Consider the following 24,885-nt stretch of genomic DNA (forward strand, 5'->3'; position numbering starts at 1 on the left):
ATTTAATTGTAATGGGGTACTGGAATGCAATGATAGGAAAAAGAAGAGAAGGAAAAATAATACGTGAATACGAACTGGGGGAATGGAATGAAAGAGGAAGCCACTTGATATAATTTTGCACAGAGCATAATTTAACCATTGCAAATACTTGGTGTAAGGATCATGAAATAAGGTTGTATAAGTGGAAGAGACCTGGAGATACTGAAATGCTTCTGACTGATTCTGTAATGGTAAAATAGAGATTTTGGAACCAGATTTTAACTTGTAAGACATTAAAGGGACAGATATGGACTCTGGCCATAATGTATTGGGTATTAAGTGTAGATTAAAGCTGAGGAAATTACAAAAAGGTAGGAAATTAAGGAGATGGGACCTGGATAAGTTGAAAGAACCAGAGGTTGTTGAGAGTTTCAGAGGGAGAATTAGGCAACAGATGACTAGAACAGGGGAAAGGAACACAGAAGTAGATGAGTGAGTAGCTTTAATACATGAGATTGTAAAGGCAGAAAAGGATCAAATACAAAAAAAGAACAAGTACAGCAGAAATCCTTGGATGACACAGGGGATAAGAATTTAACTGATGTGAGGAGAAAATCTAAAAATACAGCAACTGAATCAGGTGAAATGGAATACAAATGACTAAAAATGAGATTGACAGAAAGGACAAAATAGCTAGAGGTCAAATGCAAGGATTTAAAAGCATATTTCACCAGGGGAAAGATAGGTACCACCTACAAGAAAATCAAAGAGGCCTTCAGAGAAAAGAGAAGCAGCCATACGAATATAGACCAAAGAAGGAAAAGCTGAAAGATGGAATGAGTATATAGAGGGTCTATACAATGGAGATGAACTTGACAGTAATATTACAGAAAGGGAAAAGGACTTAGATGAGAATGAGGTGATAGATATGATACTGCGAGAGAAGTTTGACAGCACACTGAAAGACCGAAGTCACAATAAGGCCCTGGATGTGGACGATGTTCTGTCAGCACTACTGACAGCCTTGGGAGAGCCAGCCATGACAAAATTAAGTATGCTGAAATGGCTTGTTTCTTTTAGTAGCTATTATTATTATTGTGTGAATTACTATTTGTATCTATTCAAATATGGTACACTCAATTGATAAATAAAAATTACTGACAGTGCACACAGAATTTATTTACTACTCATATGTAAAACAATGCACTAAGGAAACAATATTTGGGATATTTAACTCCTATGGGCTGAGAAGACTTGGGAGCCCTCACAAAAGTTCGTCTAAGGACCCATCAAATCTATGGGTGGCCCTGAGCCCATGTACATGAAACAGTTTTTCCAGTGTTGTTTCATACAAGATTTAAACAGTTCTGAGGTATTGTCATCTGCACTAGGTTCCTCACTTTTTCTTGGGTGTTTCTGCACCCCATCAAATTATTGTTGCCGTATTGTGCCTCGTCTTATTTACTTACTCTTCTCTGCCCATAACATTATCTTCTACGAATTTCTTCCATGTTTCAGCCTTTCCTTCTTAGGAAGCAAACAACACTGTAGTAGGGTTTTCAAAAATGAAAGATCTGAATAATATTTAACTACTATCCACTTAATCTTTCAGTTCTTGGTACTGCTCAGTCAAATGATGAACAAATATTCATTTTGCTTGGGACTGAACTGCAAAACAGTACTGCCTAAGTATACCACAATGCATAAATTTTGATAACATGAACTCATATGTGCAATTTATTAACCAGATTTTGTTTCTAGTAGGAGAAGACACAATGTATTATAAATCTGATTTCACTTTTGGTTCTAAAACAACATTCAGTGTTTACCCAATTAGAAGACAAGGTTTGTTTCTAAATTTTTCATTTGAAAAATACAAGATCATCTTACATTTGCAGACTAAATTACTCCTGCTGATGTCAATGTATTTACGTTGTGTAACGGACTAATGAAGGGGTTGTATTAAATTCACAGATAAAGTTTTCACACCGAGGTCATGTGAAACTTTAACTTGAAGGATCTCGAAGGGTTCGAGGAGGAACAGTGACATTAGCTTGGCTGAGAACTAGGATGAATATGGGAAAAGAAATGGTGATTGGGGAAAAAAATTTCATTATGCTGTCAACCATGGGAATTTATACCGTGTACCTTAGATTTTTATGAACATCTTCCACACTTAAAGTGCAGTTCAGTTTGCCTGAATCCGTTTGCAGTTTGAACTGAATTTAATATGGGACAAATACTAAACAATAGCATAAATTTCTGCAAGAGATGGTAAAGTCTAGATAGGGGTCAGTGGCATATTTAAGTATTTCACGCAGCAATGTTGTCCTTATTCCCCTTGAGGTACAATGGGAACAAAAACAGATGCGTTAGCTGCTAGTTCCAGACAGCCACTGAGAGAGCACCAGGCAGACAACATGTTTGGAAGCAAGAGAAGGAGGAATATTGTCATATTTTCACTCCTATATAGATGCAGGATCTGCTATGTATTCAGAAAAAAATCAGTTGTGTTATCAGGTCCCACCACAACCACAACCTTTGAAACTGTGACATATCTGGAAGAAACAGGAAAATATTTGTAACAACCAAGATTATAAATTTCATTGCTACTCAAGTATAGAAATATGTTGCCTCTTTTCTCGTCTCTCATTAGTTAGAGGAAATCACCATATGGGGTAATTAAAAAAAAAAGTAAATAGCAGATGCTAAGTAAAGCTAAAAACAAATATCCAAGAAAGAGTCAGAAAGTGTGAAAGTTTCCAGAATGAGATTTTCACTCTGCAGCGGAGTGTGCACTGTTTTGAAACTTCCTGGCAGATTAAAATTGTGTGCCGGACCGAGACTCGAACTCTCATTCTGGACACATCCCCCAGGCTGTAGAAAAGTCATATCTCCGCAATATCCTTTCTTTCAGGAGTGCTAGTTCTGCAAGGTTCCCAGGAGAGCTTCTGCAAAGTCTGGAAGGTAGGAGACGAGGTACTGGCAGAAATAAAGCTGTGAGGGCGGGGTGTGAGCCGTGCTTGGATAGCTCAGTCGGTAGAGCACTTGCCCGCGAAAGGCAAAGGTCCCGAGTTCGAGTCTTAGTCCGGCACACAGTTTTAATCTGCCACGAAGTTTCAGTGTGAAAGTTATTCTAGTGAATTTTTATGCCGCCAGACATGAATGACAACTCTCTACCTACTATAACACACAAATTCAAGAGTGCATATTGGAGAAAAAATCACTATAGATAATCAGTAGTGCTTCATTCCCTTACCTTGGCCAGAACCTGGGAGGCCACTGCCCCAGGCATATGGAGGTGGAGGTGGAGGTGCAGCTACAGCCTGGCGAGAAGCAGATGCAGAGGTGGAAGAGAGTGATAGCAACGAGAGTGTACTCGCTGCCTTAGCATCGGCATACTCTTGTCGACTCAGGGCTGGATCACACATTGGATATATTACATAATCCACATCTGAAAACATCTGTTGACGGAACTGTTCAATCTGACCCCGTGTTACCTGCAAAAGAGAAAATTGACAAATTATGCTTCTACCTTCGTGGATTTACATGGTCAACTACCTCATTTACAAATAACTTACTTCTTTACACAGCAATTATTTTGCTTTGTTCTGTATGCCATTTCTTCGAACAGTGCAAACATGTTACAAAATTTTTTAAATGCAATTATTATATATAGTATGTATATACCTTCGATTGGCATAAATACTGCACAGAGCAATGATTAGACTATAGTGTAACACTATTGGTTAACAACAAGTATGTACATTGAGTTGGTCATGACACATATTTCTTAGTTTTTTTGTGATCAGTGTAGGTCACTCATAACCACAGGTTTTTGGTAACTTTTTCTTTCCTCTTTCTGACATTCCTCTTTTCTATGCCCATTCACTTCCTCCAGCGTTACAATCAGCTCAAAAATTTGTAATTCAGCATTTTTTATCTGCCAAAATATGCTTTTCCTATGCATTTTATAACCACAGATACAACGTATTCTTAAACTTGCAAGCTGCCACAACTGCAATATCTATATAAGCTTAATGTTGACAGTACCTATTCCAGCATCTCCACAACCTTACAAAAAGAAAATAACACACACCTATAACTGCCAGTTTAAATTTCTAAAAAGCTGTGGGGTAACCAGTTCATTTCAACATTTTTAGTTTAATTCATTATATTTTCTTTTCCACTTTCAAAATGTGTATTCATGTGTTCATGTGCACGCCCGTGTGTGTGTGTGTGTGTGTGTGTGTGTGTGTGTGTGGGGACAAGTGGGGGAGGTGGGCAGCACTTTATCAAGACATTACTTATGCTGCATCTTGCTACATGATATCTTAATAAGAAATGGTGCCTGTCAATTCTGCAATGTATTATCAATAAAAAAAAAAAAAATTCTCCACAGAAAAATTTAAGTACCCAACACCTTGGAGTGCTCTGAGAACAGTTTAGCCAAGACAGATTATCAGACCAAAGGTGGTCATGGAGCATCATTATTATTGCTTATTTTCACGATGAAACCTCTTTTTCAACTATAATTCTATCTGAATGATTGCATTGACTCAGTGGCTGAGTTGTAAAGTGCCAAACTACAAATCAAAAGGTCTCGGATTTGAGCCTTCATCAGTCCTAGGATTTTAATCTGTCACTTATCACTTATTTCATCTCTTGGTTCATATGAAAAAGAGTGAGCTGCGCCATGGTTCAGAATCCACATTTATCTGTAGGTCCCCCAGTAATTTGCTAGGAAAGTCACTTCAAATGTTGGAGGAAGGCAATCTAGAACAAGTAAAGCACTGTGGTGCTCAAAGCAATCTTCAGACTGATGACTGTTTATCAAAAAGAAAATTCACTCAAGAAAATTATATAATTATGAGACAGAATTGCTGGCCAATATTTAACTACAAGAGGTAAAATATCAGTACTGACAACAGATACACTATTGTAGGTTTCGGAGCTAATAGTTCCTTCCTTGGTCATGGAGAGGGGTTGGCTGTAGCACGGGAAAAGGTTCAAAAGTATGGCATGTCACTCAGACTCCAGGATCAGAGGAACCCACCTGTTGTATGAGGGGAGAAAAAGAAGAAAGGAGGGAGTGCCTCCCTCCCCTCTTTCCCCTCATCTTAGTCTACCCTTGTTCTCACATAAGATAAGCTGCTCTTTTTTGGGGTCTGTGTGACTTGCTCCACTCTTTAACCTTTCTCCAGCCTGCTGCTCTTGCCTGACTGAGGAAGGAGCTGTTAGCTAAGAAAGTTAAGGTAGTGTATGTACTTTTATGTGTCCATCGTCAGTACTGACATTTCACCTTCTATATGGATGATGTGCCCGCAGTTTATGGCTCAGTAGTTAACATTGCTGCCTCTAAATTGCGGGGCTCTGGATTCGATTCCTAGCAGGTCAGAGGTTTTCTTGGTTCAGTCCTGAGTGTTTGTCTTGTCCTCACTATTTCAGGTCATCTCATATTCACTGACTTGCAAGTCACCGAAGTGGTATCAAATAGATATACTCGCATCAAGTGGCCAAACAACAACAGATGGGGACCCCCCAGTAAATAATACCATACAGTCCTTTTGTTTCATGGAGGATATTCATTTACTTTTTGATTTATGGCCACAAATAAAAATTATCCTTCTGTCCTGTGTGATGAATTGCTTATCATTAGTTACTAACAGTCAAACTGCTCACTCATCATCATAAGCAGCGGCACCCCCCCCCCCCCTCCCCGCTCCTGTTTCCTCCATGACTACTGCTTGGTAAAGGCCTTATTTAGACATTTCCATAAATTACTATCTTCAGCTACATGCATCCATGTTGCCCATGTACGTCTTCTACTGTCAGTTACTGACCTTCTATTAGGTTGCTGTCTCTATCTTTTTCTTATGTGAATACAGCAACAAATGTCTTTGGCCCATCTAACATCCATATACTTGTTACATGTCCTGCCCACCACATCTTATTTTCGTTATAGTCATAATTACGTCCACTGCTCCAGTTTGTTCCCTGCTCTATTTGTTTGTTTCCCTATCTCTTCTCATAATTCCCGTCATACATCTCTACATTGTTCACTGAGCAACCTTCAGTTTTTTAATGATTCATTCACTATTGTGATACTGTTTAGAAAAAAGCCTATGCCTGAATTTCTTCCATGCTAAAGTCAAGGTTTTAATTGTATTTGGCCTCATTCTTTTCCACTCTTCTGAGAACCACTGTATGATCATTCTTTATTCCTCTTCCATCTCTACTAATCTGTTTTTGGGTCATCAAGTACTGCAATTGATTTTCACCAAATAAAAAGAAGTAGGAGCAGTTCGGATTCTTAGAGGAATGTTGTTATCAATTTTCGCCCCACTTCTTGGAAGATGCAGACTCAGAATTATCTGGTCATGGCCTATGTCCTAAACCCATTGCCTGAATTCCTTCACTCCTGTATCCACAATATTCTTCCTGCGACAGAATACTGACATCACAAGAACTCAAATGTGGCAGTAAAGCCTCTTACAATTCCACCATGGTACGCTAGCTTATCACGCCCTGAAGGGTCTGACAAGACATATAAAGAGTGCTAAACTTCGACAGAGCTATACTTGTAACTGTCAAATCCCAGCCTCACTGTATATGAATTTCAGAGCCTGTCATCAACAGTTTTCCTGCCCTGCAGTCTATAATCTATATTGTCATTTGGATGTCAGTAAGTTTTTGTATCACCTATTTTACATTTATTCAAGAGCATAACACACTTCCACTTAACAAGTTACCTGAAATGTGAATAGGTGAACAACCCAACTATATTTATTTTTAACAGTGTCTGAAGAAAGAGGCATTGATAATCTTCCAGCTATACTAAATTTATGAAATTTATTCACAGCAGCTGAATCTTTCTGACATTAGCTGCATTAGGTATGGAAGTTTGGATTGGCCATGGAAGTGTGTTCAGATAGCCAAAGTGCTTAAGGCAGCTGCTTGTGACAAGTGGAAAATCTGGGTCAGAGTCTCGGTCCAGCACAAACTTTCAGCGTCCCTTCATATCACCTATATTTATTCCATATACAGCAATCCATCAAGGTTGTTACCTTACATCCACTAACAGCTGCACAGTGTGAACATCTGTATAGTACCGAGTGTGTGTAGGGCAGAATGAAAATCAATTAAGATTTGTCTACAACTTTGGGGTCTATGCTTGTTAGTTCCCTTATCATCTGCACTGCCCCCCAATTAGTAGAGGGGCAGCCCAGCTAACAGCGATTTGGAGATAAACAAGTAATTAAAAAGTATAGAGATAACATACATCCCTGAGGAGCAAGTGGGTCTCTACATAACATTCATTATTACACATTGTACTAATTACTCAAAGCAAAATACAGGCAATTTGGGAAGTTTATATAGTTAAAAACCTGATACAAAAATTAATTTAATAAACAGAAAAAGCTATCTTAGTAATAAGTTAACAAACAAAATTAAATACGTTATGAATTCAAATTAAGTTTTTTTTTCTTTTTTTTTCTTTTTTTGTTAGTTTTAGAAGTTTGTATTTATAATGTTTTGCTACTATATTCAGTTTCATTCTCCTTCTTTGTTTATTCTTTTTCCATTTGTCTATCCTGTCACAAATGTCAACCTAAGAACAGCCAAAATATCAACACCAAATCTCATAGCTCACAGACAGAAAATAGATGACATATTTTTAAATGTAAGACAAAACAATAAACTGTGTACAGTGCACAGAACCTTTACCTTTAACTGAAGGAAGCCTCTCACCTGTGATGTATATACAGTTGCAAGGCTAGAAGATGAAGGAGGTGGTGGTGGTGGCGGCTGTCGGGGGTGTAATGGCGGCGGTGGTGGAGAAAAACGACGAGCGTGGAGGTGAGGAGGCGGAGGTGGCAAACGACCACAGCTGCCTGCTGATCCGGTAGCCGAGAATGACAATCCTGTTGCAGCAGCAGCTCGGTGCAAAGCCCCAGTTGAGCCTCCCAAATAACCAATACGACCTCCCATACTGAAGCCTCGGTGTTCCTGACCGAGTGGCAAGCCTGCCAGTCCTGTGGTGTACTGGCAACGGCTTGAGCTACCACCAGAATAGGAGGAACCAGGGGATGTTGCAGCAGTTGCAACTGTAGACCTAAAACAAAATTTGCATTTTTTCATCTCTGAAGCCAAACAATACATTTAAAGCACATATTCCAACAGAGAACTGGTACCTGTTATTTGCCTGATAAAATGACATAGGGTGACCAAATTGTGAATGAATATAACAACAAAATTATTAAACCTGTACAGAATTTGTATTTAAAATTGCAATTTAAAATCTGCTACCCAAATTGACTTTTGAGATACTGCTTCAGTCAAAAATAAAAATTTAAAAATATTAACAATGCAGGTCACAGTGACCCCAATTAAGCTTTCAGAATAAAAATAGAATAGTTATTTCTTGTTTTCACATCCTGGTAACAGTGAAGTGAGATGGAGTTTACTGTGTCTGGAGCTGTGCTCAGTCATAATTTAGTAATGTAGGTGATTGCATGTAATACTGGAAATAAATTTTATGAGTATGCGCATTAAGAGTATTCACAGTGACGTAAGGCGAACTCTACATTGCTGTTTATTGGTAGAATCCTGAAGCAATGCAGTCCTTCAACAAAGGAAATAGCTTACAATATGTTAGTTCGTCCAGTCTTAGAGTATTGTTCGTCTGTATGGGACACTTACCAGTTGGGTCTGATTCAAGAGATTGAGAAGGTCCAAAGAAGAGCGGCAAGATTCGTGATTGGTACACTTAGCCATCGCAAGAGCATTACAAATCTCATAGAAAGTTTGAAGTGGGACACACTTCCAGATAGATGGCGCACTAAACGGAAGGGGCTGCTCACTAAATTCCGAAATCCGATCTTTACCGAGGATGTACAGCATATATTAGTACCACCAACTTTCAAATCTCACAATGATCACCATTCAAAGATAAGGGAAATTAGAGCTCGTACTGAGGCGTTCAGACAGTCATTTTTGCTTCACGTAATCCGCAAGTGGAACAGAGGAGGGGTGGGGAGGGGGGGGTTGGGGAATATGACTTTGGTGCGAATTGTGCCCTCCACCGCCACACACCGCTTGGTGGCTAGCGGAGTATGTATGTAGATGCAGATGTAGAATTTTGTGGATCTATTGGTACAGGTACTATTTTAACCAGTTCACAAAAGCTAATAACGGAAGAATATATCAGTTCAACTGCAGTGACACAAAGTAGCTTCTTTACCTGCAACTGGCACTGTCATATGCTGTAACTTTTGAAAATGGTTTTGTCAGTTGCAGAGATATTCCTTGTGTGAAAATCAGGTCACATGGTCAATGTAAGGTGCAAGAACATTCTGTACTGGTTTACCTAAAATTCTGAAATACCAGCAATCTACTCACACATCTCCTGCATTATCTAGCTTTTGGAAATCACTTCCGTTATACTGCTAGTCCTTGAGCTTTAGATTCCTTTCGTATTAATCATTCATATTTTCTTCAATAATTCTATTAAATCATGCAGTGTATGAACACAGATACTGAAAATAATATACGAACAAATGTCGGTCATTTCTCCAGTTCTATGTTGTGAATATTTGCATTTTTTCCCATTATTTAGGAAGTAGGTGAATTATTAAAAAGGCTTTAATGACAGATTTATTGTACATAGGTTACTATTCAAACAATAATTTTCGCTGACCTGAGCAATGCAGCACTTCCAGTGGCAGAAAACGATGAACCTGGTGAAGGTGATGATGCACAGCCAGAGAGTGCAAGAGTTGATCTTGAAAGTGAAGCATGTATTAAACCAGCATTTGCATTGGCACGAGAGGCATGTACATCCAAATAATTGTTCCGTCCAACAGTTAATTGAACTGGAACAATTTGTTGCTGTTGCTGCTGCTGTTGATGAAGATGAACTTGAAACTGCTGAGCTGCTTGCACCTACAAAATATTGTGAAATTGGAACTTTAATGTAGTGTAGTGTAGATAAATGATTTATAATTAAACTTAACATGGAGGGTATATACTTCTCTTCTTAACTACAAGCCACCAAATAAACAAATCAAACTAAATCTCACTGCCTTGTTAATATCTAATTTACCACAACTGGGTCCAAACTTTATTACTTATGCAATCCATATGGACAGCACATGAATGATATTACTCTGAAATTAAATTCCACAGCCACAATAAGATAGTGTTCATATCTCATCACTTGCAGTCTTTCAGGCAGCAAAACAGAGTTAATTATTATCAAATTTTGCATGCTTAAGCAACTTGGTGTAACTTTAGATGTCACTGGATCAATCAAAATGTTAAGGATATAAAATACAATCATTAGATTGTATTTTATATCCTTCATATTTTGATAATTAATACAAACACATAAAAAAGCTTCACCAGAAATGAATCAAATCAAGACTGTGACTACAATTTTGAGCAATGAAGTACAATTTTTAATTTTCCTCTACATTGACACTACTATCTATAATCTAAAAAAAGTATCATTTGCAGTTTTTATGAATGGAACTGTTTTGTGTATTCAATTTAATGATTGTATATATTAATTGAGCAGCTTTAATCATTTGTTATTGGAAGGTAGTCGCATTTTTTTTTATCCGCTGAAATGATCAGGTTTCCCCCCCCCTCCCCCCCCCCCCCCTCCCCCAATTAAGAGTATCAGGAACAATTTGAAAATTCACTTCAACTATTCAATGAGAAAATGCCTGATTGGAGAAAAAATTGGTCCTGCTGTTTGCATTTAGTCTTTATTATACTGATAGCCTGTAGTTCTGGCAATTTCTTACAGAAAGGAAAATTAGGATTTAATGCCCTTCGATGATGACGGAAACTGGCCTGTCTTTTTTAAAGGAACCATTCCAGCATTTGCCCTAAGTTATTTAAGGAATCTAAAGAAAACATAAATCTAGATGGCTGGACAGGGACTTAAACCACTGTCCACCCAAAGGGAAGTGCACTGTGCCAACCTCTGCTCTCCCTTGCTCTGTTCTTATAGATATTTTAGACACTAAGTGGGCATATTCCAATCTTGTAATGGAGACTAATTCATTATAACCAACCTTCATTTTATCCATAATGCGGTGACAGCTAGTAGTGTGTGTTGGAGCAGCATAGCTGGGAGCAGCAGCAGGTGGTGCTACACTGGCATGTGCTGTCAGCACTGAGATGTGTGGCCTGGTTGTCACAAGCCGCGCTGCTACTTCCCCGCTGCCCGTCAAGCTGGGCAGTGGCTCTGCTGGAAGGGGAAGAGGAGGTGGTGCTGGATCAGGGGGAGGAAGAGGAGGCACAGGAGGTGGCACTTCAGGCGTATCCAGGACCTGCAGCAACAAGAAAAAGGTATTACCAATGTAACAGGTGCTGAAGTTGCTTTTCTCTAACGTTACCTTATCCAATGAAACAAGATTACAGCAAGGTAGAGGGCATACAGGTTTAAGTCTTCAATGGAGATGTGAGGATTTCCTTGACTTAGGTAAGGCACAGAATTCAAGAGGAAAGTGGAATGATTTCTCCCCCGTTAATGTGTAATTTAATGGCTTCCCGTACAGTGAAAGTGCTAGAAATATCTATTATATCAATAGTGCAATGACATCATGTGAGGCTCCTGTCAATTTTATTTTAAATGTCAGTAAAATTGGAAAGTTTTGATTAAGTTCACATTAATTATTATTTGTGTCATGACAAGAAGATAGCTGTATAGAATTTGCACTTCTGATTTATATATGTATCACTGATGAGATACCTTGTATCAATCTGTTTCATGTCCTTTTGAAGTAGGTCAGTGGCGAAATGCGCCAGGAAATTAATAAAATATTTATTATCACAATAAAGATGCAGTTACACTGAGGTAACACAAGTCATGGGATACTTCCTAATGTCGCGTAGGACCCCTTTTCACTTGGCATAGTGCAGCAACTCAACATGATATGGATTCATCAAGTTGTTGGAAGGTTGATGCAAGGTTTTGTGCACGAATTGACCTCTCGATTATGTCCCGTAAATGTTCGATAGGATTCATGTAGGGTGATCTTGGTAGCCAGACCATTCGCATGCATTGTCCAGAATGTTCTTCAAACCCACTGTGGCCCTGTGACAATTTCATTGTTCTTTAAGAATGTGAGGTTCAGAAATGGCTACAAATGGTCTCCAAGTAGCTGAACATAACCATTTCTAGTCAAGGATCATTTCAGTTGGACCAGAGGACGCAGTCCATTCCATGTAAACACAGCCCACACCATTATGGAGTCACCACCAGCTTGCACAGATCTTTGTTGACAACTTGGGCCCACAGCTTCGTGGAGTCTGTGCCAGTCTTGAACCCTACCATCAGCTTTTACCAACTGCTGTCCAGGGCACAGTTTTCCAGTCGTCTAGGTCCAACCGATCTGGTCACAAGTCCAGGAGAGGTGCTGAAGGCAACATCATGCTGTTGGTAAAGGCATTCACAATGGTCGTTTGCTGCCATAGCTCATGAATGCCAAATACTGCCATACTGCCCTAACGGATATGTTCGTCATATATCCCACATTGATTACTGCATTGTGTGACACAATGCTGCTTGTCTGCTAGCACTGACAACTCTATGCAAACACCGCTGCTCTCGGTTATTAAGTGAAGACCATTGGCCACTGCATTGTCCATGGTGACAGGTAATGCCCAAAATTTGGTATTCTCAGCACATTCTTGACTCTGTGGATCGTGGAATATTGAATTCTCTAAGGATTTCCAAAACGGAATGTCCCATGCGTCTAGCTCCACCTACCATTCTGCGTTCAAAGTCTGTTAATTCCCACTGTGCAGCCATAATCACATAGGAAACCTTTTCACATGAATCACTTGAATACAAACAACAGCTCCGCCAGTCCGTTGCCATTTTACATCTTATGTACGCTATACTATCACCATCTGTATATCTGCATATCACTATCCCTTGACTTTTGTCACCTCAGTGTAAATTATGTACGAGCAACTATGACAGCTGAACCTCATTTTGCATTCACACAATATACAGTATTTCCAAGATGTAGCTATGTAACATTTATGTAACTTTTCATACAAGAAATAAGTTGCTATGCCAACAATTATACAGTATGAGCATTTTTGTCCAAATTGTAAAAATGATTGTTAACCTTAAAGCAAGACTCCATTTCTCTTCCATTCTGCCCTGCTGTTCACCTGCGATGTGAACAAATTTCTGATTCCAAAAGCTAGTATTTTTCATGTCTTTTTATTTTGTGCCTGCTTGTTGTCAGCTTACAAGTTTTTTTCCTATTTTTATTCAACAGTAATGCACAATGTATCCAATGCTTGTATCTACTTACCCCAGAAGAACTGTTTGCAACAGACAGGAAAACAACTATGCCATGTGGTGGAGCCACCAGAAAGACTCAACAAACAGAATCACTCATCTGCATCTGAATGAAGGATGGTGTGTAAGCACATAAATATAAAAAAGTGCTTTGTTTTTCTGCCCTGAAGGTCTATTATTATTATTATTATTATTATTATTTTTACTGATATTATTAAGTGAGCCTAAGAGTCAAAAGAACACTTTTCTGCAGTTGTCATTTCCTGTTTGTTGTTTCCCTACTACCATTTCTATACCTTAAAAGAAAGATACAACAGAATGTCTTATAAATATTACAAATAAATAAAAGGTCTTGCCTTCGAAACACAGGCAATGAATCAAGAGATTCAAGTTTTACAGAGAATCCTAACAAGCAGACCAATAAGAAAAAAAAGAATGGAAGACAAAGCATAGTAAAAGTATGAAGAGATTTTAGGAAGATCAAATAGCAGGAACCATTATCTGTCTGTGGCACAAGCCTGTGACTGAACTATCAGTATGACTGCAGATAAAGTGCAGCTTATCTATTCACTGTGGCACTAGAAGGAGGAGGGGTGGCAGGCCCTTCACCCCAGCTGCCTTTTAGACCCAGTAAAGATTCCCACTACTCAATTCGACAGCAGGCTGAGTGGGCGTAGGGCCACCCTGGAAGAAGTGGAATGAGAACCCCTTCCCGTATCTCAACCCAGGGCCTGCAGGGCTGGAGTCAAGTGCTCTACCTGCCAGGCCACCACAGCTACACCATCAAGTCAACTAACAAGTTTAAATGCATCCTTAAGTGGGCAAAACACAGATGTAACAAGAATGAATAAAGAAATGGAAACATATAATGGAAAATCCAAGATTGAATGTAATGGTGAGTTGCAGATAGGCACAACAAAAAGAATGACTGTCACAAATAAAGCTTTTGGCCCTTAAGGCCTTCATCAAAAATAGATCACACACACACACACACACACACACCTACTCACGCAACTGCAACTCACACACGACTGTAGTCTCAGGCAACTTTAGCCACACTGCGGGCAGCAGCACCAGTGCACTGGTTGGGAGTAAGGAGAAGGCTAGGTTGGGGAGACGGGTGGATAGTACGGGTAGGGGTAGCGGACAATGCAGTGCTGCTGGGAACATGCAGGGGCAAGGTGGAGAGGATAGGGCAGCTATGTGCAGTCGGGAGGTTAGACAGGCAGCAAGGTAAAGCGGGTAGCGGAAAAGGAGACAAGTAAAAGGACTGGGCGCAATGGTGGAATGAGGGCTGTATAGTGCTGGAATGGGAACAGGGATGCTGGATGGGTGAGGACAATGACTAATGAAAGTTGAGGCCAGGAGGGTTACGGGAGCATAGGATATGCTGCAGGGAAAGTTAACACCTGCAAAATTCATAAAAGCTGATGTTGGTGGGTAGAATCCATAGGTCACAGGCTGTGAAGCAGTCATTGAAACGAAGGGTGTCTTGTTTGGCAGCATGTTCAGCAACTGGGTGGTCCACTTGCTTCTTGGCCACAATTTGTTGGTAGCCATTCATGTGAACATGGTTGTCATGCCCACATAGAATGCAGCACAGTGGTTGCAGCTTAGCAACTGGTTTCGTAGCCCTGCCTTTGATGGGATAGGTGATGTTTGTGACCGGACTGGAGTACGTGATGGTGGGAGGGTGTATGAGATAGGTCTTGTATTTTGGTCCATTACAGGGGCATGAACCACGAGGTAAGGTGTTGGGAGCAGGGGTTGTGTAGGGACGGAAACATAGTGAAATGGAAACATAGTTCTGGTTATTATCTGTGAACTTAATTTTTGCACCAATATATGAGACAAATAAGGATCATTTTTGTAACAGATGCTACAATAGGAACAACTGGAGCATGGCTGGTGAGAGAGCCACACGCACAAAAAACACAGCTGAAACCGCAGCTTTGGGGGAGGGGGGACAAGAAAAAAAACAAAAATGACTACCAGTCTTATCAGCAAAGTCACTCAATGTCCTGTCCTAATACCAATTAGCATTCACAGTACACTATATACCTGTGTGTAGGTGAAGACAAGTGAAGCAGTAAACGAGAGGGTGAACAGAAGTCAGAACAAAACATACATGAGAGATAAAAAGCTAGAAACAAGTAAAGTTAAGCTTACTAAATTTGTTGCAAAAAATAAAAGTCTCGCATGTGCCCCTGTTCTTCTTGCTACTCAGATGTGTTGTGGTAAAGAATTAATAATGACAGAGATTTGTAGGTGGTCTAATGGCTTGATGGACAAGACAAGATGAAATAAAATTTAGGATGTGAAGTAACACTTTTTTCTCCAGGTAGTTTAATAAACTTGACTTACAACATGAAAGGAACAAGGAAAGACTATAGTATAACTGTGTTCCCCTTTGAAATTTCTAATGTTCAGCAAAGAGCGCAACTGAAATTTACAAAGGATATTCAAAGTAACCATAAATATTTATTAAGTGCACAATTCATCAAGAAATCTACATACTATTGAGAGTAGCTCTTTTGAGTTTACCGCATAATGTACACTACAATAAAACTTCATGACCAACTAAAAGTGTTATCCAATCTGGGACTCAAGGCCAGATCTTTGTCTTGACTACTAGCTACACAGACCTAGTTTAGCTATTGCACTATCACGAGAGCCCACCACCTACATTTCACACTTACCGTGAATGATTCACTGGCATCAACAGTGGGAGGATCATCCAGTGCAGGTCTGCCGGACATGATGAGGTGCGACAACTCGGCAGCACTCAGAGGTGATCGAGGTGGGGCAGCAGGAGGATCGCTACCATCACCTCGAAAAGAAGCTGCACTCACACACGAGTCAGGTGTGCCTGGACGACTCCCTGCACTTGTTGTCAGAGTGTAAACACCACTGCTGGTGTGAGCACTCCTCACCGAATAGTCCAAAGCCACAGTCGTTGTTCCAGCTGTCAATGTGCTGGGTGCTGGTAGCACACCACCCACTGAGGTTGCAGGTTCTGAGACTGCCGAATTCTGTGCCGTATGTGAGAAACCGAGCTCCAGGCTTGACGACGTCGATGCACGGCGAGGTCTGGCAGGAGGTGCTGGTCCTGTGTACGAATGACCGCTGTAATTACTCTCATTAATGATGTAATGCAAAGGAAATGTAATATCGAGATGAATGTGTGTAGTAAATCCTAGAACTAACAGTACTAATAAATTAAATTCTCTTTAGGATATATGCTTGTATCACTGAATGGAGGAAAACATTTATTTTTGGTGATAAAATGCTGCAATACACATAATAATTATGAGACGGGTTTACAAAGAACATTTTTATGGGATAAAGTTTTCGATTTTTGCCACAAAATCAACTTACTTTCCAATATCAAGAAACTGCAGTTTTTGAAGTAACACTAACAAGATACTGTTGTCCACTTCTGCTCCTCTATGATCACAGAGCACATGTAAACAATGAATAAAAAATAAAATTCATCAAGAAACACCACTAAGTTATACATGAACTATTTGAGGGGATATACAAAAAAAACTTAACAAATGTTTTGGTGGGCAGCAGTTTTGTAGTACCAAGTTTTGTCACTAGGAGTGCACAGAGTGAACATTCCAAAGTCAGTAAGAGGTGTGCCATTGCTGATGAAGATTCGGACTACTTTCGGCAGAGTTTACAGTGACAACTGTTTCGTGTAATTATCGATTTTGGACTGGCTGATATTAATGAACAGCTTGCACTGATGCAATTCTGCTTTTTGCTCAGAAAAAGTGGAACAGAAACTCTTGAAATGTTAAAAATGACATACAAGGACAATGCTATGGAGACAACTCAAGTGTTTGCATAATTTTGCCATTTCATAAATGGTGAAATGTAAATTGATGACAAACCTTGTGTAATCCTCCCATAGCCCAAACACATGAAAATGTTGAAAAAATTGTGCAATCATCAATGAAGATCGACGACGGACCACTGAAGAAATTGTGAAGCTATCAGGAGTGACATAGTGTTCAGTGCAGCGAATTGTGACTGAAGATTTGAAAATGAAAAGGGTGGCTGCTGAATTCATGCCACAATTGCCAACTGTTGAACTGAAACAAGGTCATTTGGAAGCACACTGTGCTGTGAAAGATGTGAATGATACAAACATGTTTTCAAAAATTATCACAGGTGATGAAACATAGCGCTAGGCTCATGATTCTGAATCGAAGCAACAATAAAACCAGTGGAAGACTTCAAGTTTGTCTCACCCAAGAAAGCTCATCAGGTGAAATCACACATTAAAACAATGCTGAATTGTTTTTTTAATGTGAGAGGAGTTTCTTCCACAGGGTCAGATAGTTAACCAGGTTTCATAGTTGGAAGTTTTGAAAAGATTGTGCAACAGGGTGCGGCAGAAGCAGCTTAATTTGTGGCAGTTGGGTGATTGGTTTTCCCATCTGGACAATGCCCCTGCTCCCATAGCCCTGTCTGTATGACAATTCTTGGCTAAAAATGGTATGACTCCTGTCTCTCACCCCCTGTATAAACCCGACCATGCCCAATGCGACTTTTTGTTTTGTTTCCTAGAATGAAAAGAAACCTGAAAGCATTTTACTGATGTTGGTGCGGTCAAGAAAAGAAAAAACGATGGAGGTACTGTCAAGCATCACAAAAGATGAATTCAAACAATGTTTTGAAAAACGGAATAAAAGATTAGACAAGATATCAGTGCAAGTGGAGAGTATTTTGAAGGTAACTGAAGGTTTGTGCTTAAAATTTGAATAAAGAAGCTAAAAAAACAAGTTTAGTTTCTTTTGGGTACCTCCTCATATCAATTACACTTTAGTATCTGTAAGTGCCCAAACAAGATGCCACACACAACTTACCCGCAACCACAACAGTGGAACAGGAACTCGAACACTGACTGCCATCTGTTGTGGCAGGGGTTGCAGCACCTCCTCCTCCTCCACTACTGTTGGGAGATGTCTTCTGATGACTGCGCGTCAGACCAGAAGCCATGCCAGTATGGTCCGTCTCCTCTGAGCTCCCTAATGAAAACATCTGTTTACACAAATGTTGGATTACATCCTACTAAATGAATCTCTCCATAACTGTAATCAATAACAAACGAATATTACGGTGTGAAAAGGAAGCAGCACAGTTTCTTCACCGGCATGGCTGCTTAAGGAAATGTGTAACAATATAGCACCAACTACAGCTCAAAATGTGCTGTGGTACTGCCATAAATAACAAGGTACACTGATTCATTTTCTAAAATTATTGAGATTAGAGTAATCATTTTTATTTTTACTGTCTGGAAGTCTTACAATTCAGGTATTCAGGTGAAGCTTGTTATCACTTACACAGTGGGTAAAAAACTAAAAAAACTGCTAAGTCATGTGATATTACTGAAATCCCAAGAATATTAAGTGTCATATTCACTGAGACATAAAACTTTTCTTGTGCAGGGTACGGTAGAATACTGGATACATTTCTATTAAAATATGAAAGTTAAATAGATTCACTTATTACTGCATAGTCTATCATGTACACCCTAAATTGGCACAATATAAACAAAAGTAACAGTAAATTCAAATAAGGTTTATTCTGCTGCTCAAAAAAAAAAAAAGGACTGTGCTCATTATAGTTTGTTATCTAGTTTACTACAACCTCTAGTGTTAATTTTATCGTAGCACAAGATTACATTGTAAAGTATGACAAGATGGGTGTGTGCCATTATTTATTCACTTCCATTCCTTTCAAAATGTAGCTTTCACATCTACTACTCTTAAAGAACTGGGATAAAGTTTTAGACCAGTTGCTTGTTATGTAATGCAAAGTGTGCTATCTATTATTTTCTTCATAATACCAGAAAGATGAATGATGTATCTCTGATAACAATAAAACTATATTTTAACATTAATACTAACGCGTAAATAACACATATATGTTAGTTGGAAAAAGATTAATCACACAATTTGTAACAGTGTATCCCATTTACAATACAACTAAGACCAAAGTATCGAATATGCTGTTTTCTCAACATATAATTTTTCACAAACCAATGTGTTACTAATTGCTGCCCATTACATCAAATAAATGTATTGAAGACCAGATACGCAAAGTACACAAGAACAGATTACTACAAAATGTAGAGATCTAACATCGATAAGACTCAATAATTCTTGGCATTACCAGGCTGATAATCAATTGGCACACATGGTGGAAGGGACTGTGTACTTTCCATCATTAGAGCAACCAAACTCATAATCTGAGACACTAGGTTTGTTGCTGGATTTTCAGAACATTAATAGAAGCCCATGGAAATGAGATACTGGAAAATTCCAAGTATCGATTTTTGAAGTACATACAAGAATCAAATAAATTACCTATTGTGGCCATCTTTACACTTTCACCAATGCCAAGAACATTAAGTATACAGTAAACTGTATAGGCCACTAACAGGGTTAATCTGCTGGTCTTTTTTTACACTTTGTGAAGCACATTCTCTATCTTCTGACGAAGTTAAGTTCTCCAAAAGACAGTAGAATGTGTGCTTTCTGAAACATCACAGACATCCTATGGATTGACATGATCATAATCTTGAGATTTTTTTTTATTTCATTGACACAACTGCATTAATATTCATTTGCATACCAATAAGGGTATTTATGAAACCGTCTAAATAGATGAAAGCAACAAATTATAGGAAATGTTACAAGTTAGTTTGAAACCACTGACTTCAATATTCTATATCATGTTTGACGCATCCAAAAATGACCTCAAGCTACAGTGAGCTTTGATGACACTAGCAAGCAACTTCACTGCAAAGAAAGATACAGATGACAACTTCAAGAAGTCATCATCTGGAAAAAATCATCATTGTATTTCATACTTGGATGTGTGACATTGTCTATTGTGCACATGTCATTGCTAGTTGAAAACTTACCTAAGAAAGAACCCATTCCAAGTCCCTGAGCTTGCAGCTACCACTTTTCAACTGTTCCCAAGGCTCAAAACAAAACTGGAGAGGCAATGGAAGGGATGGGAAAATATTGGAACTGAAGGTATTTTAGAGAGAGTTTTAATCAGTGTTTTGGTTGTGGGAATTGATATGTGATTGCTATATGGAAGGACTTTGAATGTTATGTTAAAGTGATAAAATATCATTTTTTTAATTGATTCCAGGAAAATTTTTGAAACTACCTTATAAATATTACTAGACCACTATTCCTCTAATGCATGGTCAATGGATTTACCTCTTGGTGGAGGTGAAGGTGGAGCATCAGAGTCGTCATCCCGGAGGTGCGCCAGAGCAAGTGACTCAACAGAAGGTGGTGCAGTAGGAGTCAGAAGAGGCGCAGGGGGTGACGTGATCATGATTTCACCCTCCAACTCATCTTCACTTTCATCAAGACTATGTACACGATCTGACACAATTCCTGACGTTGTGTTGGAGGAGGTATTGCTGATGACAGAGGTGCGTTGATCTGCTTTGCACGTACCCGCACTCACCCAGTCACGAAATCTCTTGCGTTCTGCATTAAGAAGAAATACCTTTATATCACACTGACAGGTTTTATTGTCATAAAGCTTTATTTTTGATGAAAATGCCATTATCAGCTCTCAATAAGTTATTTTGAACACATTCTGCAGACTACACCACTAGTGAACATCTCTGCGTTTGATAATTAGAAAATGTTTAAAAGAAGACTTACTAAATATACAAAAACTGAATAAGAAATTCACTCTCCATGTGCTGTAATCATTTATTTACAATCAGCTTCAGTGTCACACATAATGAGAAGGATACCACATTAAAAGGCAGCTTTATGCAACTATTGCATAATGTAACAGCGTAGTTAGTTAGTTGTACATTCCAATGTTCACTTTTACACAATATAGGCATATTTTAATAATGTGGGATGAGTCATTTTAGAATATTTACTTAATCAGTGTGTAAATGCAGCTACATGCTGATCACGTACAGATAAATCAACACAACACAAAACAATATTTAATTTAATAACACAGTTAAGAATATAACACTTTGACACTCAACAAACTACAATTTCCTAAACAAAAATTCATCAATCGAATAGGTATTACCCAGAAGGAACATTTACAGCAGCATAACACAAAATTCCTTGAAACTTGCTATTACAGAATACTGCCTTGCATTTTCTGGCACACTCCTTGGCCCAATTATCTCTACTAATTTAAAAAATAGTTATTAAAAATATTTGAAATACCTACAACCCATGAATTAGCTTGTAACCTATCCATTCAAAGCAATATAGACATCACAATTAACTTCTATTATCTGAATTATTAATATCAGATATAACAGAATATTTTTAGACGTTTTAATAACTTTTCTTAATTATACTGAGTAATTTTTTATGTATGTGACTAAACAGGATCTTTATTTGCTCTTATTAACATACAAATTTCCCTTTCAAATCTCACTGGTGAACTATTTTTTCATGGCTTTTTAATGTCCTTTCTTATCAGTTTACTGGAAAGTTATTCTCAAATATCGACACAAACTTATCGCTGAACCTGTTAAATTTAACACTGGGATTTTTCCCTGTAAATTTCATCCTTGTCCAGCTTCTGGACAATACACTGTAATACACTGTATATCTGACCCATAACCACAACAGAAGAAAATAAATGCAATTATCTATTGCCTTTGCTAGTAGGAAGATGAAGTCTAAATTAAAACAAAGTATTCACTTTTGGACTGAGATTTTACTGCATAATTTGATTTTGTTATAATAAGTCACTGGGACTGTCACATCAACAAAGCTCTCCAATGAGCAACAGCACAAAATGTGGAGCATTACTTTGTCCCAAAAATTAAAGATTCCTGGGTAATTATCCACCACTTTCTACAACAACCACTGATTTTCATGTACATCTATTTTTTACTTTCCATAGTCACACCTGAACAAAACAACAATTTATCTTTACTTTTAATGTGAATATCCCTGAGGAAAAAGATGAGCTGATTATATTCACAATGCTTTGTGCCAATGAGACAACACAATACCAAAAATTATTGCTACCTATTAATTTGTCTGAATGTATTTGATTTGAATAATATACACAATAACACATACTGGCAGTGAAGCAAATGGAAATTCTATCTAATATTTCTGTAAACTGGTTGAAAACTATGAGCAAACCAGTTGATAAGACAGATTTCAGATGAAGAAAAGATTTTGCTTTTTACTTCAATATGAGCAAAGTGCTTTCCACTTTTGGAAAGGTCCTAAAAATTACACAACATAATTAGTCTTTTTGTTTTATTTCTTAAGGAATTCTTCAATAACAAATTGTTACAGCAAGGAGTGACAGAAGAATCCACGAATATTATTCGTTGTGAAAGAGTTCAAGAGGTATGTAGGGTTCACATAATGATACACTATTACATGTGTACAGGTATGAAAAGAAACAAGCATATTTATTTTTCTGCAAACATGGTGACAGCTGGAAAGTTTTGTTGGTCCTTGATAATTAGAGGGATATGCAGACTTACCTTCTTCTTCTTTCCGCCGCACCTCTGACAGCCGTGGTTGTATTGCCATACTAAATTGATGTGTTGTTCGGCATAGGAACAGCAAATGTTTACTCTTCTCATCACTGCTGGTGTAATATGTAAACTTTTCTCCAGATGTTGGCCAGTTTAGAGCTCGGATTTCAAATTTTTTACGCTAAAATATGTGTCTTATTAGTAAATATTTAATACATTGTGCAACATAGGACATTAAAATAATAATGGAGTAAATCAACAGTGAATCAACACTGATAAAGAATTCGTATAACATTTTCATGTATTTTTTAACAAAATAAAAATGACCCTTTTACAAATAAATGAATAAATAAAAGGTACAACTAGTTTACACAGGCTAAAACATTTTAAAAACATCTATTACGAAAAATCTGTCACTTTTCTGAGGTTTCAGCAGCCGGAGACTGTGGTCATTCGTGTGTGAGTGGCATTCGCGCGCGCGCATGTGTGTGTGTGTGTGTGTGTGTGTGTGTGTGTGTGTGTGTGTGTGTGTGTGTGGGTGTGGGTGTGTGTGTGAGCTGTCTATTTACGATGAAGGCCTTTTTGGTCAAAAGCTTGTCTTCTGACAGTCTTTTTGTTGTACCTATCTGCGACTCAGAATCTCCGCTATACAGTAAGTAGCAACTATCCTTTTCATAATATTGTCATTTGTTTGCTTGTGTCTACACTGTGTCTGCTTATGGGAAGATGGGTTTTCAGTAAGAAAATCACTATTTCATTTTCAAAAAGGAAAGTGAAATAAAAGTGATGCATTGTAGAGATGATCTCTAAGGTAGACATTGAAGAATCTGAGTTTAGTTACACACTAGTTCAAAAAATACTAAGAAAAGTTTGAACGAAATGTAATACCATTTCGAAATAATAACTCAGGCAGACATTAAAGAAGCTTAGATTTGTTGGGTTGTAAATCGGGTTAAACTGAAGATCAAATTTGATTCAGTATTTAAAGATATGATAGATGTTAGTTTTTAAATATGTCCCCACCACCACCACCACGACCACACACACACACACACACACATTTTCATCATGGTACAGAAATTCCACTGTAGTCCTTTAGTGTTCTGAATACTTTGATGCAGTATATTTCTGATCACAGATATTCATATTAAATCCTAATAAAATATAACTGACTCTTGTGCTATGTATCTATCCAATCAATGAAAACTGTTTAATTTCTGGAAACACTGAATCACAACTGTTTTGAATACATTTATGTCAGTCAGAAATGAACAATATAAAACTGATCTGCATGGCTGCTAGAACTTCTGTTTTTAGCTAGCATCTCACAAGTTACCACCATCACTTCACTACACCAATGTATCACTGTCATATGTACAAGCAATGCATATAAATAATCTAAGGGACAAACAGAAAAGAAAAGAATATATCATGAAATGAAATGTGTACATTTCTATGTGAACATGTATGTGCACACACAAGCAAATCATTCTGCTACGCTGTATACCATGCAAAATTACATGCAGTAGTTACTTACATCAAAACACAGTTTTCCTATATTATTCCACAAGAATGTTGCCGTCAATGTCTTTGCAGAGATTTCCTGTAAGCAAGAAACCAAATTTGATTTCTCACAGTAGAGAACATAAAGAAATGTTTTGGACAGTTATTAAACAAATGTGGTAAAAGTGATCTGCTTAATCACTTTGTAACACAAATTTACTATATTTAAGAATTCCATGTTGTAAATAAACTGTGGGGACAGCAATATACCAAACTAAAACTATAGTAGAACACTGATTGAATAGCCATCAATGGGAACATTGGTTAACTAAAGCATTCTAATCAGATGTAGCACTTTTCCCCACCCTGCCAACCAACATGTATGACAATGCTCACATGCCCACCCAGCTAGCCGTGTGGTCTAACGCGCTGCTTCCCAGGCGCGAAGGCGTGCATGTCCCCAGCACTAATCCGCCGGCCGATTAGTGTCGAGGTGTGGTGTGCCGGCCAACCTCTGGATGGTTTTTAAGGTGGTTTTCCATCT

The 24,885-nt window shown here is 38.3% G+C and overlaps 1 protein-coding gene across 1 annotated transcript in view; it reads right to left on the reverse strand.

Annotated features, from left to right (window-relative positions):
- Positions 1-24,885, reverse strand: part of LOC124619322 (protein expanded) — a 490,762-nt gene that overhangs the window by 16,219 nt on the left and 449,658 nt on the right. Inside the window, exons 9-17 of the mRNA XM_047145631.1 lie at positions 24,376-24,441; positions 22,845-23,019; positions 20,560-20,838; positions 18,187-18,348; positions 16,009-16,418; positions 11,064-11,321; positions 9,680-9,924; positions 7,732-8,095; positions 3,239-3,479 (exon numbers count right to left, since the gene is read on the reverse strand). Coding sequence (XP_047001587.1) covers positions 3,239-3,479; positions 7,732-8,095; positions 9,680-9,924; positions 11,064-11,321; positions 16,009-16,418; positions 18,187-18,348; positions 20,560-20,838; positions 22,845-23,019; positions 24,376-24,441 — 2,200 coding nt within the window. The remainder of the gene's footprint in view (positions 1-3,238; positions 3,480-7,731; positions 8,096-9,679; positions 9,925-11,063; positions 11,322-16,008; positions 16,419-18,186; positions 18,349-20,559; positions 20,839-22,844; positions 23,020-24,375; positions 24,442-24,885) is intronic.

Source organism: Schistocerca americana, chromosome 6 (genome assembly GCF_021461395.2).
Source record: "Schistocerca americana isolate TAMUIC-IGC-003095 chromosome 6, iqSchAmer2.1, whole genome shotgun sequence".
NCBI lineage: Eukaryota > Metazoa > Arthropoda > Insecta > Orthoptera > Acrididae > Schistocerca > Schistocerca americana.